Genomic DNA, 17,214 nt, shown 5'->3' on the forward strand with positions numbered 1-17,214 from the left:
TAAAATGGCTTTCATGTTGTCTTATAGCCAATTACGCCACCTGTTGTGCAAAAGTTTCGAAACACCAGCAATCCTCCTACAGGTAAAGAAAGAGTATTTTATGGCCGAGCAAATGATCCTGATATTGCATCATATTTGACTCATGGAATAACAACCGTCCTTTCAGAGAATGTAAGAATGCACGTATCTTTTCTTTTTTTCTAAGCAAAGAAGCGATACTTGATTTTATTGATATGAAACAGAATCTTGATTAGTTCTGAATAAGGAACACTTGGTGGACATGTTGAAATATGATTTCCTGTGTAAAATTATAGCTGGTATTTCCATAATTTATATCTCTCAAATCCCTGCAATATAAGTCTGATAAATCTAAGTCAGGAATAGTCTTGTCATACCTTAGTTATTGAAATGATTTCTCAATTAAACAACAAAGTGAACATCAAGAAAAATAAGGTTAACAGAAAGAAGAGCAATAAGCTCGGTAGAACCCTAAATTGGTTAAATCGTAGAATTGGAAGGGACCACTTACACCTTCACTTGTAAAATTTATTCTTTTTATTAATACAAATAAAAGTGGTCCCAACAAGTAGCTGCCAATATTTCAGATAAACAGATTAATAGAGTCCAGTCTCTTCTTGAAAGCCTCCAGTAATGAAGCTCCCACAATTTCTGAACGCAAGCTGTTCCATTGGTTGATTGTTCTCACTGTCAGAAAATTTCTCCTTATTTCTAGGTTGAATCTCTCTTTGTATATTTCACTCAAATACATTTAGTAAACAAAGCCCGTGATCTTTTTTCCAAGTTGAGTTCACTGTTTTTACTGTCAGAAAGTTTACCCTATCATTAATTTAGAATGGGCTTTGGTCTTACCTGATACGCCACATCTCATATGGTGGAGATAGTATTCAGAATGGGTTGACCTCGTCTGCTCGCTAATTGGACTGAGTCTGCCAAAGCTGTTGTTTAGATATGCCCTTTGATACCCACATAGTGGAACTGGAGGAACTGCCAATACTGGGGGTGAATGGGAATGTGTAAGTACGCCTTGGTAAGGTCAATGGAGGCGAGGAAATCACCATGCCGGCCTGCTAAAATGGAATGAAAGGAGTGCATCTTGAAACAGTGGCATACAAGATGGCAGTTCAGTCTTTTAAAATCAAGAATCACCCTCCGACCCCCTGAGGCCTTCGGAAAGACAAACAGAATCGAGTAAAACCTCTGCCCCTGTTGCCCTTCCGGACGCCATACATTGAATTGTATGGCTTCAATGTTCAGCAGATGCTGAATTGCCGAAGTCATAAGGGCCTTTTTATAAGGATTCTTTGATATGGGGCAGTAAACGAAGAACTTTGGGGGTGTGGAGAGGAACTCCAAGTTAGACCTGACCTCACAGTCTCCCTAACCCAGGTGTCTGATGTAGTCTCCTCCCAGTGGTCGGCGAATAGGGCCAGTTCACTGCCAATGGGAGGTTGAGTCACGCCTCTATTTGGAGCAATGAAAAGGCCACCCTCCTGCAGCCCGAAAGGGCCACCTTGACTGTCTACCTCGGTAAGACCTGTCCTGATACTGGTGATTCCTCAGAAAAAAGTCTTCCTGTTGCCAGGCTGTTGCTAGTAGTGGAATTGGTCCCCCAAAGGAAGGCCGGATGACATATGAGTACAGAAGAAAGGTGCCTCTCTGGTTGACAGAAAGCAAGATCTTCCTCTTGTCCTTGGACTCAATGAGGAAAGGGTCCAGAACTTCATCATAGAATTGTTCCCCTTTGTCTTTCTGCCCCTCATCTTCCACTGGCATCTGGGATGCAGGGTCTAGAAATACACCCTGAAATTGGGAGCTGTTATTTGGGGGTGGATCTAATGAGTAAGCCAATCTTCCAGAAGGTCTCCCATATTGCTGAAGGCCTGCAGCAATGTCCTGCTTTATTGCTTCAGCTATGATTGCCTGCATATTGTCTGGTACAGGAGCTGGAGACCCCAATTCTGAGTGGAGCCCAGCAGCTGTGGGGTGAAAATGGCCTTTGGAGCGGCTCTGACCACTCTCCCCACCCCCACCCCCACGGATTGACTCGAAGATGCTGCAGAAACTGCTAAAATATCTGCAGAACTCCAGACATCTGAGTTGTTGCAAGACTGAATAGAACATTGGAATTTCTCCTGCTCTCTAGCACCCTCTGGTGACAACTGCAGCCTATCAGTTGGGTTGGCCTAGCTTCACCTCCTACATCTGACAGGAGAGGCTATCTGTTATTAGCCTTATTGCATATCTTTTCCAGAGCCTTCTGTCTTCTATATTCATCTCTTTGTGCAGCCTTAGATATTCTCAGAGCCTTAGCATTCTTTCTGGCCTTGGAACTGCGCTTTTTTGAGTAACTGGAGGCTTTTGACTTCTCAGCCATTAAAGAGAACTGGAGTGGCAGCCTGAGGGAGTTCAACTGGCACTACTCACAAGAGAAAATATTTTTGATGCTAAAGTCCAAATTTTCTGTAAAGGTGGCCAGAGAAGACTGACACATCTGTCCAGCTGAGAAACTGAGGAGAAAAAGCTGGAAAGAACTACGAACAAGGGCATGTCTAAACAACAGCTTTGGCAGACTCAGTCCAATCAGGGAGCAGACAAGGTCAACCCATTCTGGATTCTATCTCCACCTAGATGAAGAATTTATATTCCTGTAACTTAAATCATTATTATCCTGGGATGGCAAAGAAGGTTGTGGTTTTGTTTTGACACTCCTTCAGGTACGGGTGAAACTCGAAAAATTAGAATATTGTGCAAAAGTTCATTTATTTCAGTAATGCAACTTAAAAGGTGAAACTAATATATGAGATAGACTCATTACTCACAAAGCAAGATAATTCAAGCCGTGATTTGTCATAATTGTGATGATTATGGCTTACAGCTCACTAAAACCCCAAATCCACAACCTCAGATAATTAGAATATTGTGAATATTGTGGCATAGTGTTAATAAAATGATGTGATAGCATAACAGAATGTAATTCCGCACTAATATATTTTATATGGCATAAAACTTTTTCAGGCATCACCGTTAATAAACCCACCTCCTAAAACATATTTCCAACAAAAACTTAAAGAAAAGAAAGAATCTGTCTACTTAAGTAGCTGTCAGGCTCCTCTTGGGAAATCTCATGATCAGTCCCTACGATTGCCTAAAGGATTGGATGTGAATAATACTCGATTTGGAACAAAAGTAAAAAAAGGTAGGAAAATTAGTAAGAAAATATAGTGTCATTTCATGCTGTAATTTAACATGGAATAGAATAATTTATTTGTTTTATCTCACCTTTGTTATTTTTTACTAAATAACTCAAGATAATAAGCATATATATTCTTCCTCTTCCAATTTTTTCCCACAGCAATAACCTTCTAAACTGACTGAGAAAGAGTGACTGACCCAAAGTTACCCAGCCAGCTTTCATGCCTAAAGCAGATTAGTTCATATAAAAACAATATTCTGAGATAAACTCTAAACATAAAAAGTAACCATCTAATTTGCAGATGTACTTACAATTAAGTTGGATTGATCTATCATGCTATCCCATGGTTTATTAACCCTGATTTGTTGAACAAATCTTAGTTATATAGTTCATGCACAATGTCAACCCGTAAACATTGATTTATAAATTACAATGGATAGGTATACTCATCTTGTTAAACCAAGAAAGCACCTTATATTTAGCATATTTAGCAAACCCATTTTTAGAGCTGACTACTGCATGGTACTCAGCCTTTCGTGTATTTCAAGTTGCTCTGATCCTGCTACATCCACCAAATTAGGAGAAAATCATATAGAAAGCTATTTAATAGACCTTCCTCTTGTATATTATGATCTCTCCAGCCCCCAAGAAATTTCCTCTGAATGGTCTTTTGATGATGATTCTTCCAACTAAATCCCAGTAAGGTTCTGTTAAAAGCGAGGATAATTTTCAGCTAACCCTTTCAGATGTGTTTGAATCAAAACTTCACAGTTATTATGGCCAGTTCCTATTGGACCTGTTCCATTCAGGTAAAGAAGTTTTCAGTATCCTTATCCCTTTTTTTCTGATGGACTTGGGGAAGAATAACCATATTCTTCCTGATGAAAAAATAAATATTTAAATACCTCTGTCAGAGATCTGCTAGATAGGAAATGTTGATTTTTATGCATGTTTTATGCATGGTGGTTGGTTTTATTTGACCTACTAAAAAACAAGAGCACTTATTTCAGACAATTTTTATCAACTATTTTCAAAATATAATGAAAATAAACCAATAGAGGAAATAATTATATTTTATACATAGTAATTATGTATAAAGAAACCAACCAAATATTAATATGAACAAATTTGAGAGTATAAGTAAGAAAAATTCTAGAAAGTGTTCTTGCCCTAACAATTGTTGATATCTGTGTTGATTAACATTTCCCCCTCTCCCTCCCTCCCTTGCTCTCTTCCCCTCTCTCCTCTGAATTTTACTAAAATGTATTACAAAATGTTTTAATTCATAAAAACCAATTCATATAGACATATCATATTGCTGTTATTCAATGATAAGTATATTTCATTCATGCATGGCTACACACAGTATGGTTTCCTATAGATATACAAATAAAGAACTCTGGAACCAAATAGGTGAACAGTTTCTAAAGATGTTGCAATTATAAATATTGATTTATATTAGATTATTTCACTACATGTATTGATTGATTTTCAGAGATTTCTGCTGCAGACATTGTAAATCCCCAAAAGACTTTTGATGAAGTCCAAAAGGAAGCACAGGAGGGACATGACTTATATGTTTCAACACACAATGATTATTATGTTGGTGAGTAAAAAGGACAAATAAGTATCAAGAAAAAGCTCTAATTGTAAATATGAGCATCATTTTATTTAGCAAAGATATGTTTATTTTACACTTTATAATAAGGAATAATTTCTCTTGCAATGTCTTTTGAAGATTTTGTTAAATTGATACTAATATGTTTGATAAATGGAAACAAAATGGTCACAGGAATGCATAGCTCTGACACTTCTTTATAGGAAAATCAATTATGCGTAACACTAAACTTACGACCATTTGTTTAGCAACCATTTAAAATTATGATGGGTGCTGAAAAAAATGGACTGACCATCTTTGCCTCAAGTTATGGCTGCTGCAGTGCTCCTATAGTCATATGATCATGTTTGGCAACTCACCCACACTTATGACTGCAGGGGTACTTCTTAGGCCTTGTGAGAACAAACATGCTATTTGTGGAACAGCAAGAGTCCCATTTTGGTCGGGCTTTTTATGATCTCATTTTCCTAATCATGTACACCATTCCTTCCCTAATTCATATGCCCATTCTCGTGAGACTAGGAAAGACAGAAGGTTTCCAAAGGATCATGAGAATGAATCTTGTGGCTTGAAGAAGGAATAGAATATGCCACTTGGAAAACAGTTGAGGTGGCAAAAACCAGTAACGTGGGGCTTGAGATGGCATTTCTCAATGGCAGTGGTGTTGCTGGAAGTGAAATAGAGATCTGGGGGCAGTGGTAGCTGGATGAGACTACTGAAGATGTAGAGAAAAGCAAAGTTTTACATTTAGGCAAGTAAAACCAAATGTACCAGTACAGATTAGGTGAAAATTTGGCTCAAAGGCAGAAACTATGGCAGCAGGCAGAAAAACCAATGAAATGCTTGGTTGCATAAACAGAGGGATAGAGGCAAGATCATGTGAAGTATTAGTACGGCTTTATAAAACCTTAGACAGATGACACATTGCATACACTTTTGGTCACCTCACTATAAAAAATATGTTGAGACTTGGAAAGAGTGCAAAGAAAAGCAAGTAAGATGATTACTGTCCTTGAAACTAAAGCATGAAGAATGGTTGCAGGAATTGAGTATGGCTAGTCCAGAGAAAAGAAGGACTAGGGATGACATGATAACAGTGTTCCAATATTTGGGAGGCTGCCATAAAGAAGAGAAGCAACCTGGAGTTAAGGGGAAACATCCTAATAGTGAGAACAATTAACCAGTGGAATGACTTGCCTTCAGAAATTGTGGGTGCGTCATCACTGGAGGCTTTTAAGAAGACATTGGACAGCCACTTGTGTAAAGAGTAAAGGGCCTCTTGCTTTAGCAGGGAGTTGGGCTAGAAGACCTCCAAGAACTGCTCCAACTCTATTATTCTGTATTATTTTGTAAGATCCCAGGCTTGTACTTCAGCCCCAACCCCAACCCTGCTGCCAAGTACCACTGTGCAGTACAATTAAAAGACATAGATTGGGAAGGGAGGGTGGAATTGCAGCCACTCTGCACTTCTGGGTCAGATGGGTAGCACTGCAGTACGCCCCATCTAATAAGCTGCCTGCCCCAGGTCTCCGGAGGCCTCCCTGAGGCACCCAGCATTCCTTACTTGGGATTCCTTCTGCTTAATGACCTGCGATTTTTCATTAACAACAGGAGCTGGAATGCCAGAATTGTGACTGCTAAGCAGTCACAATGCTGTCACATGGCATCTCTTTATGACTGCATCACTTAGTTACTAAAATTCTGATCTCAATTGTGGCATAAGTCGAGAACTATCTGCCTTTAGGAGAATATTTGATAATATGAATGTATGAAATTGAAATATAGGGCATGCTTAAAATAATTTTCTAGCACAATTTTCTCTTCTAAGGATATAACTTCTGTCAAGTTTCAAATGATTAGATTCAATAGGTTTATATTGTTATTGAACAATAACCAAATGAAAATTTATATTGTGGTTAATGAAAAATATTGCCAGGTAATTGGCTCAAATAAATGTAGCTAAGTGTTAATTTTTAAGTTTTTTTAAAAATTAAGAAAATAACATTTAATGGCATGAGTTGATTCCTTAAGTTTCTTTACTTTTTTGTCTCATCATTGATTTTGTATTACTCTAATGTATAAAAAAGTTTCAGTGTTGAAAGCTTTGAGATTCCAGGCTTGGGGTGGCTGTCGGTTATCCCGCTCACTTTATCTTAAAATAATTCTATGAACTAGATTCATTTGGGCAGTATTGATCTAATAGTATCAATGATCCATCCAGTCTTCCTGGCAATACAATATATTATACTGGCCACAACCGTAGCTTTCTCCAACCCAAGACTCTCTGGATTTATCTTACTAACTAAGAGAGGAGTTCCTTAATGCTTGGAGAAAGCATTATGTTGGGAACTGCACCCTGATATCCTTCAGATGTGATTAAAATATTTGTAGGATGATGATAGTGGGAATCTAAAATATTACGGGATCGATCCATAGAATAGGGTATAATGGGCACATTTAGTGTTTACCATTAGGCCACAATACATCCATGTTTAACCTCTTTAATCTGCACTTAATCTCTTTAAATATAAGGAGTAACTTCTCCAATCTTGAGTAATAAAAGAGCTGTTGTCAAAAACTTACTGTTTTGAATTTCTTTGGAGAGCAGAGCTGATTATGGGGAAGGAAAGAAAAAATGGTTAAGTCCCTCAAGTTGAATTGTGAAATCTTTCAGGATGCAGAAAGGAGTCTAATGTGCCTAGACTTCTAGGTTCAGTGAATAACTAAATAAGAATAGTGTTAAGGTTTGTTTTTATATGTATGAAATATAAAACAAATCTCAGTTGACTTTCAAAGTTTTTTGAGGCCAAATCATTCTCTTAGATTGGGGCGTTGGTTCTTACCTGATATGCCCCTTCTCCGGGCAGGTGGAGACAGCGGTCATGCATGGGTTAACTCAGTCAGTAACCAATAGAACTCAGTCTACCAAAGTGATGTCATCACCTCTGAAGAGCATGCTCCTGCTTTTCTTGACAAAGGAGATAAGTAGACTGTTGTGCGGTGAATAATCGCTTTCCATTCTGTGACTACACAACATGGTCCCAGATCATCCCTGCGAGGTAGGCCAGGACCCCAAGGGAGGGGATGACCGCTGTCTCCACCTGCCCGGAGAAGAGGTGTATCAGGTAAGAACCAATGCCCCATTCTCCCAAGTTGGTGGAGACAGTGATCATGCATGGGACGTACCAAATCTGGCATGTCCCCGGGAGGGCATGAGACTGGCCTAAGAGCTGGAAGAAGGAGGAACCTGTTGGAGGACTCGCCGTCTGAAAGCTGCTTCAGCCGATGCATATCGATCCACTTTGTAATGTCGTATAAACGAATTAGGAGACCAGGTAGCTGCCTTGCAGATCTCTTCCACCGAGGCCTGCCGCACCCACGCTGCTGACATAGCCCCGCTTCGCGTGGAGTGAACCGTAATGTTAGGTGGAGGAGTGAGGTGATGCATGCTGTAAGCTTGAACAATGGCAGACCTGATCCATCGTCCAATCATGGATGGAGAAGCTTTCAGCCCTTTGTTGGTAGGGTGGAAGGATATGAAGAGGCCTTCACTGTGTCTGAAGACAGCTGTCTTGGCGATGTAGATTTTAAGAGCCCGCCTGATGTCTACTTTGTGCCATTTGCGCTCCAGACTGTGAGATGGAGCAGGACAGAAATTTGGAAGAGTGAGGTCTAGAGAGCGATGGAATGCTGAATTCACTTTCGGGACAAAGGTGGGATCGATGTGAAGTACCACTCGGTCTTGGTGAAACACACACAACTCCAATCGGATGAAAAGGGCCGCCAGCTCTGAAATCCTCCGTGCAGATTTTATGGCCACCAGAAAGGCCGTCTTGAGTGTGAGGTGATGTAAGGTTGCCGACCTGAGAGGTTCAAAGGGCGGGTCAGTAAAGAAGTCCAGGACTTTTGTCAGATCCCAGAAGGGATATCGGTGAATAACAGGAGGGCAGAGATTGGATGCCCCTTTAATGAATCTGCGGATGTGAGGGTGCAATGAGAGGGGTTCATCATGGTGAAGAGATAGAACAGAAGAGAGAGCCGATACCTGCCGATATTGGAAGTGGTGGCCCACATGTACAAAGTGGAGAAAGCGCCTGTGTCATCTGTGGATGGGCACGTGGAGGTAGGCCTCCGGGAGATCCACTGATGTTAGGAGATCGTGTCTGCGAACACTCTCCAGAATTGAAAGGCGAGAGTGCATTTTGAATCTCCTATATCTGATGAATTGATTTAGAAATTTTAGATCGAGGATTGCCCTCCAGCCCCCCAAAGACTTGGCACGATAAAGAGACGAGAGTAGGCACAGGTTGAATGGCCCGAATGTGGAGCAGATGGTGAACGGCCTGATCTATTGGAGAAGGAGGGGGTCTGTCTGGGTGGGGCCTGTTGTTGTGGACGAGAGGTAGAAGCAACCCCATCCTGGCCGTGAAAGGGCTGCCTGCAGTAAAAAGATTGGCTCCGACCTTCCTGCTTTTTAGTGGCCGGTTTTAGGACCTTCCTCTTATCCTTGGACTCTACCAGAAGGGGTTCTAATGGAGGATCAAAGAGAAGGGATGAAGAGTAAGGAGAGGAGGCAAGCCTCCACTTGGCCCATGCTTCTGCATGCCACTGCTTTAGCCAGAGAAGCCGGCGGGTGGAGATGGAAGATGCAATGGCTTTGGACACAAAATGGGCCGCATTCAAGGAGGCATCTGCTGTGTATTCTAGTGCTGCCTTAATTTTGTTAATGTCCCTGCGAGCCCTGGAATCCCTGGCTAGAAGGCGAGCTTGAAGTTGTCTCAACCACAGGAGAGCGGAGCGACTAAAGAAGGAAGCGGAGGTGCCTGCTCTAACGGGCCAAGCTGAGGCCTGGTGGCCCTTAACCAGAGTTTGTTCTATTCTCTTGTCTTCAGGTCACAGAGCTTCCTCAGGAGCTGCTGAGGCCGCGTTGGGAGAGGAAAGGGCAATTATAGGTAACTCAATAGAAGGTACCTCCAAAGCCTTGACGAGGTCAGGAGAGACATTGTACAGGCGCTTATCCATGGCATTGGGGAGGGGCGCGGTACCCGGAGATGCCCATTGATTCTGGACGTCTATGAAGAATCGTGGTGATGGGATCACCTCCTTCCCCACTGTAGGCTGGGTGAAGAGCAGATCGGTGGTGTCAGCCTTGTCTGCTTCTGCAGTCGGAGTCGTCTTAGGAGAAGGAATGCCTGCGATCTTTCTGGCCTTAAAAAGTAGAGAGCGAAAAACAGCAGGTTTAAATAAACCGACAAAAGGAGGTGGATCGGGAGGAAGACCCTCATCCTCCGATAGATCTGAGTCTCTTGCCGGGGGTTCATCTTCCCCGAAGCCCGACTGTTGGTTGGAGGTGCCAGGAAGAAGAAGAGCGAGAGATCACCATCCCTGCGCCTGGAACTAGAGGAAGAAGCAGACCTGCAAGAAGCAGAGCGATTAGAAGACCTGTGTTTAAGCCCAGCCGCAATTCTATGTTCAATGGCCTCAGAGATCATATCAGCCATGCCAGGCAAGTAAGAACGGTGTCGGCGGGGAGGAGAAATATCTTCTTGGTAGAGGGGATCCTCATCAGGGGTAATGCTCCTGCCACAATCCGAATCATGCCCACTGTTGGCCAAAGCCTCTGTGCCCCTAGCATTCTTGGGCTGCAGGATTGAGGCAGCAGGGGAGAGGTCATCCTCCAAATCAGATGATAAATCAGGAGGGATGCTGGAATGAATAGGCCTCTGGGCCTGAAAAATGTGAGGCTCAGTGTGCTTTGTCTTGGACCTGGCCTTAGCCGGGGCCTGAAGGGCCCTGTCCTCCTCTCGAGGGGGAGGATCCTCTACGCCCCCTGGTTAGGTTTTGGATCCCTGGGCGGGGGCTCAATGGTATCCTCTGAAGCAGGTCTGCGCCTGCGGGCCCTAGAAGCAGGGGGCTCGGTGTTGGCAGGAGCCATGGAGACTGGAGGCAGTTGAGGCCCAGGATTAGGAGAGGAAGCCATATCCAGTACACACAGTTCCTTGCTCTTCAAAATAGCCACCAGACAATTTTCGTGCTCAAACAAAATGGCCGCTGAGGCTAAAGAGCCTATGGGCTGGCGCCACGAGGTAGCTGAGGCTGCGACGTAAGCGTGAGCGATGGCCCCGCGGCAAGGCTGTGGGGCCAAGGGCAAAGCCACGGAAGGGCAACGGTAGCCGGAGCGTTGATGGTGAGGTGCAGTGGTGGCAGCAGCAGCGTTTCCCAGCAGTGAGGCAGCTCCATGTGACTTTTAGGGGCTCCCTGCGGCTTTTGGAGGCAACTAAAGGAGCAGGCAGCAAGGCAGAGGCCGGGGATTCCCTCGCTGAGGTAAAAGCGGCGAGCAAAGCCTCCCCCAGCTATTGCAGTCAGGGCTGTTGCTCCAGGAAGCCTCAGAAGCCTGGAGGCAATTCAAGGCAAGCCTTGACAAGACGAGGCAAATACTCTCCAGCCTCCAGAGGCTATTGAGAACTCTGTTTTGAGATTCAGCAGAAGCCCAATTCAGAAATCAATTTAGACGAAGTACTTTTGTTTGTTGTTTTAGAGAAATCCAATTAAATCCAATTAAATTGAATTAAATTAATCAATTATTCAGAATTAGTTGAGGAGAAAGCGATTAGCACAGCCAGTTCCAATCAAACTGAGTCTAAAAAAGCGGGAGCATGCTCCTCAGAGGTGATGACATCACTTTGGTAGGCTCAGTTCTATTGGTTACTGACTGAGTTAACCCATGCATGACTGCTGTCTCCACCAACTTGGGAGAAAACCTACAACCCCCCCCCCCATTTAGTCTGCTTCTTATAAAACCTGATTATTTTATTTAATCTTACAACTCATTTTTCTTTGCTGCTGTTGTTTGATTAATACACTCTAAAGATTAGCTTTCAACAGATACTTTATTCTAATTTATGTTTCATTGGGTTGTAATTTGGTAACATGGCTCAGAAAACATTGTCCTCTCTAGCTGTATGCAAAATATTCTTGTTTTGCAAACAACATAAAAATGAAATCATGTTCTTCTTTTGATTTGTTCCTATAATGCTACTTGAAGAGGGGATGGAATGCCATCTTCTCATAGCATTTTTGAAAGACCCCAAAACATCTTTAGAGTAATCTGGAACTAGTTTGGGCCAAAATATTTACAATTATTTTTGTTAATAGAGTAAAGCACTTTTGTGCAAAAACAACTGAAGCTGGTGAGGTTGAAATCTCATATAAAAAAACCCCTAATTTGTAAATAGTCAATAGATGGCAGAATCTTTCAAAATTGGAGAATGAATGGCTACATGGTTGTTAATTTAAAAAGATGGGAGGGGAAAGCCCCAAGTTAGACTTAAGGACTAATATTTAAAAGGTAGTATTCCAAAATGCACTGAAACAGCCAAATGCATCTAACCTTATGTTGCTTGAGAATGCTAAACAGAGAGAGGGCTTATTAATCTAGCAGCTTGAAAGCCTTGACAATAAGTGATCATGTCCCATTTTCTCTAGGAGAGGCAGTGAATAGAAAATATAATCCATCCACATTCAACAGATTTAATCTTTATGGTAAAGAAACACCACATTTTAATGATGGCCGGAATATTGGTAGAACTTTACATTGGTTACATGATCTGCAGATGTAAGTTATGCTTTGAATTCATAACTTTTGTATTATCAATTAATTTATAGTGTTAGGGGTCCAAATATTATTAATCATAAGCCTGATTAATTCCCAAGAATTTTAATTTTTTTGTATATCTTTTATTTGTAATTTTCCTTTAATAACCAACTTATTTTGTGGACAGTGTATTGACTGGGTCGATATATATATTTACACAGTGCTAACAATAATAATGCAAATATACATAATCTTTGTCTTCCAACTTCTAACTTTAATATGCTCATTGTAATTATAATAGATTATTTGATGTATCAATATATATATTATTTTCCCAATTTGTACTTATTTTTTCTCCCATTTGTTGTGGTTCTTCTGCATTCATATCTTTGCCTTTAAACAATACCATTCTCTCTTTATGATTCTTTATCACTTTCTCCATAAATATATTTAAACATCAATAACATTTCTTCATTCAATGTATTTGTTGACCCCTGATGAATCACTAATATTTAATATTTTAGATATTACTCAATGTTCTACCATAATCTCAATATCTCAATTTTCTATAAATACCAGTAAACCAATTAGTAATAAAGTTTTATCAGTCCTGGGATTATAAATCTAAATCCCCTGAATTATGGCCCTTAAAAGGTATAAATTTCAATATATTTTTACACACTGTAAATAATAATAGTACGTTTAAATATACCTAATCATAGTCTTCCATCTCCTAGCCAAATCCTAACCAAATTTGTGGTTGTAATAAATTCTATTATATATTCCTATGTGTGCTACTATTTTCCCAATTTATACTTTCTACTTTTTCTATTAGTTTTTAATACAATCACCACATTACAAGATATTTTATCTCTTTTCATAATTCTTAGCCTTTTTAGAATGTCATCATTTATTGCCTTTTGCTGATTTTTTAAATATTTCTCTCTTGGGATCTTATATTTCTTTCTAATATTTTTTCAGAAACTGAATCTTCCCTCTGCCTTACCTCTTGGCTCCTTCTGTTGCATCATTTGGATACCTATCCATAACCCTTTCATTGTTTTTGGAAAATCTTCCTTTTTTCTCTCTGTTCTATTTTAAGCTCTTAAGAAATTTTCATTTGATTCTTAGTACTTATTGTTACTTTCTCTTCAGTGTTTTTATCTTCTTGTAACTTATTTTGATTTGTCTCCTCCACCATACCTTCAAATTTCTCAACTGTCTTCTGAATATTACGTTCATCTTTTCCCACCATTTCTTGAGGATCTTCTACACTGAGATCTTTATTTTTGAACAATCCCACCATCTCCTTATGATTCTTTGTGACATTTTCATAAATAGTCTTAAGCTTCACTAACATTTCTTCATAGAACTTTATTGTATCTTCTTGAGTCATTTTGTATCCAACATTTTGTACATTTTTTTAATATATTAAAAAATACTCAATATACCTTTAATATTTCAGTATCCCAATCTCTAAAAACTCAAAAGAAGTCAATTACCATATTTTTCATTACCATATTTATACTAAGACGCACCGGAGTATAAGACTCACCAAGGTTTTTAAGAGGCAAATAAAAAAAATGTAGGTAGGTAGATAGAGGGATAGAGAGGGAGAGAAAGAGAGAGAAATACAGTAGGGAGGGAGGGAGGGAGAGAGAGAGAGAGAGAGAGAGAGAAATACAGTAGGTAGGGAGAGAGAGGGTGTGTGTGTAGATAGGTAGTAGGTAGGTAGATGGATAGAGAGAGAAATAGAAAGAGAGAGATAGAAGTACAGTAGATAGGGGGAAAGAGAGAGAGAGAAGGTAGGTAGGTAGGTAGATAGAGGGATAGAGTGATAGAGAAATACAGTAGGTAGGTAAGGAGAGAGAGAAAGTAGGTAGGTAGGTAGATGTTTCCAGGTGTATTTATCCATGTGCTGGAGAAGGACAATCTACAACACCTAAGACTTTGTTTCTGCTGGCACAGCACTTGATCAATATAATTCTCAACAATCAGTTAAAGAGCTCTCCAAAAGGGGGGGGGAGTTTTTGCACTCTGCAAACCTCCCAAAACCGGCCTGTTTTTCTAAAAACGGACCCTTTTTTCAAGAAAAGGCATGAATAGCCTTGGGAGGGAGCTTGCAGAGTGCTCCTGAGGGGTGCCCCCCCAAAAATGGCCCATTTTTCACAAAAACAGACCCTTTTTGCCAAAACAAATTGCATGCATAGCCTTATGGAGGCTTATAGAGTGCTGCTAGGGGCTGGGGGGGAGCAAAAACAGCCAATTGTTTGCTCATTTCTGTCCTCCCCAGTCCCCAGGAGCTTTCTGAAAGCCTCCATAAGTATATGCATGGCCATTTTGGTGAAGGAGGTGGGGCTTCAGGAGGCAAAAAATGCTGTATTCAGTGTATAAGATGCACCCAGATTTTCAGCCTCTTTTTTGAGGAAAAAAGGTGTGTCTTATATTCCAAAAAATATGGTATTAATAAAATTTAGTCAATCTCAGAATTATTCCAAAGAAGTCCTAAATTTTTATTCTTTAAAATCTATAAATTGATAATTTACAATTTTCTGGTTTACACCTTCCCAATTGTCCAAATTTTAAAATCTTATCTTTTTCTTTTTTCTTTTTTCCCTTCTATCACCTTCTTTTGCCTCATAGAATGTTCTATCAAGTAGCATTAGTAATTCATAAATACAAACTAAGTTCCCTGAAGTCTTTCAAATCCACCTTCCAGTAAACAATTTCAATAGGATTTTAGTTATTTGCAATTCAATTTGTCTTAAAGATCTTCAAAAAGCTCACAAGATATTTCCAAACACCCAAGTCGCCTATTGAAATAGAATAGGACAAGTGGCCTTCCAGGTGTTATTTACTTTCACTCCTTTTTGTATCTTAAAACAATTATCACTTTTCCACAACCTAATGAGAAATTTGTGGTTAACTCATGGTTGATGAAGCATCTCTCCTTCCTTCACCACCCCTCCAGGGTGGCTTTGACCCCGTAGGGTCTCCTGGCAAGCAGATACTGGCTAGTCTTCACGGAGCTTGGCAGAGCTTTGCTATTTCCAACTGTTCCTGCCTTTTGATTATATTAAAAATATAGTTTGAAACGTGGGATCATTCCAAACACATTTTAGGATTGAGTGCTACTTTGGGATCTTAAGTTGTGCATCTGCTTTAGAGAAATAGTTAGGTACTTTTTCTTGCTGTTTTTAATTTTCAGCCCTTTTATATGTTGTTTAAGAGATAAAAATGTACGCAATCAGAAATAATATGATTTTTGTATGACTTGGATTGGTATCCCTCAGTCACTTGTATCTGGCTTGGCAGTTTTTGTTCAGGAGTAAAGCACTGTAAAGCGATATATAAGTCTTAGTGCTATTGTTATTGCTATTAATCCTGTCTCCTTTTTTGTTACCAAATTATTATCTCTATGTTCTTTTCTTATATGTTCTTATAAATGAATAGTTAAACTAGCAGAAGGAGTGTAACGCAACAAAATGAAACACATACATCAAGGTAGAGATTGCAGTTCAAAGCCAATACTTTATTCTCTTGACTTGATTCAGTTTGTTTGCTGACTTTGTCTAACCCTGTTCCCTAATTGCAATGTTACTAAAATGGCTTTAAATCAATTATATTTAACTGTGGTATAGCATTTGGTATTGCAGGATATTGAAAATTAACTCAAAATTTGAATATACTTGTCATCTGTTTATGGCATTACAAAACTTGTTGATAATGTGATTTGAAGAGAGATGTCAAATGTATTCTTTTTTTCCCATAGGATTCATAAAAAATACTTGTTGTTCTTTGGTCATTTAGGCATTTTTCTTCTATTCCTTTATTTTCTTTTTTCTTTTTAATTACCACAGGAAGAAATCAGCAAAAATTGTGTCTAAAATAAGTGATGATTTCAAGGAAAAGTTCCAGCCTCAGGTTGGAAAAGTTCATGATCCGTAAGTCTACTAAGAGAATTCTATATTAAGATCTTCTAAAATTGATTATTTGTAAGAACTTATTCACATATTGGTTCAATAACTATTTGGGACTAGATATATCTTGGCAAACTCTGATTGCTAGCATCCATAATCATTTAGCACACCATATTGCTTTATCTCATCTTGGTTCTTATTCTGAGATTTTTTTTCAGATAGGGACCTTACTTTTTTCCTGTTGCTCTGTTGTTATGCATGCTTGCCCTGGTTCCATGATGTCAATATCAATAATGTGCTGCAGAGCATTAAAAATTCACAGTTCTTACTGCCTGAAGCAATAACCTGCTATACCTCATCTACAGCTGCATTCTTTTGTAGACAATTTGTTTTCTCGTGGACAAAACATTTTATTTAATTCAGGAAAATATCTCAAATTCTGGCATGCTATACCTGAATATTCATTCCACAGGCTTGCAGTACCTTAGTGAACATTTTTTGCTTCATGAGCACTGAAAATCTGTCTGTACATGTGGAGAGTGTTAGTAAAGAAGCTTGCTATGTTTCTAACAGCTCAGCTGCATTTTACTCAGCCTAATTCATTAGATAACAATACCAGCATTGTTGGTTTGCTGCACAATAAGGATTTTCCAAGATATTTATTACACAGAACTTGCCAGCATAGCACCAAGTTTACAATTTGTTTCATGATTCATTATAATCCTTTCATGAGTGTCTTGGATAATACTCAACAACTAGCAAGAATAAAGCAGAGAAAGTGAGCATTGATTGGCTGCCATTCTACATCCATACAGAGTTGTGATGGCACAGTGTTAGAATGCAGTATTGCAGTTAATTCTGCTGACTG

General features: G+C 39.8%; 1 protein-coding gene across 2 annotated transcripts in view; it reads left to right on the forward strand.

Annotated features, from left to right (window-relative positions):
• The window catches only part of EFHB (EF-hand domain family member B), a 36,349-nt gene that overhangs the window by 2,141 nt on the left and 16,994 nt on the right, over positions 1-17,214 (forward strand). For both annotated transcript variants that reach the window (XM_081969648.1, XM_081969649.1), the window contains exons 3-7: positions 28-171; positions 3,037-3,217; positions 4,710-4,820; positions 12,318-12,447; positions 16,287-16,370. In XM_081969648.1, the coding sequence (XP_081825774.1) occupies positions 28-171; positions 3,037-3,217; positions 4,710-4,820; positions 12,318-12,447; positions 16,287-16,370 (650 nt within the window). The remainder of the gene's footprint in view (positions 1-27; positions 172-3,036; positions 3,218-4,709; positions 4,821-12,317; positions 12,448-16,286; positions 16,371-17,214) is intronic.

The sequence above is a fragment of the Natrix helvetica genome (genome assembly GCF_964273705.1).
Source record: "Natrix helvetica genome assembly, chromosome: Z".
NCBI classification, from domain to species: Eukaryota; Metazoa; Chordata; class Lepidosauria; order Squamata; family Natricidae; genus Natrix; species Natrix helvetica.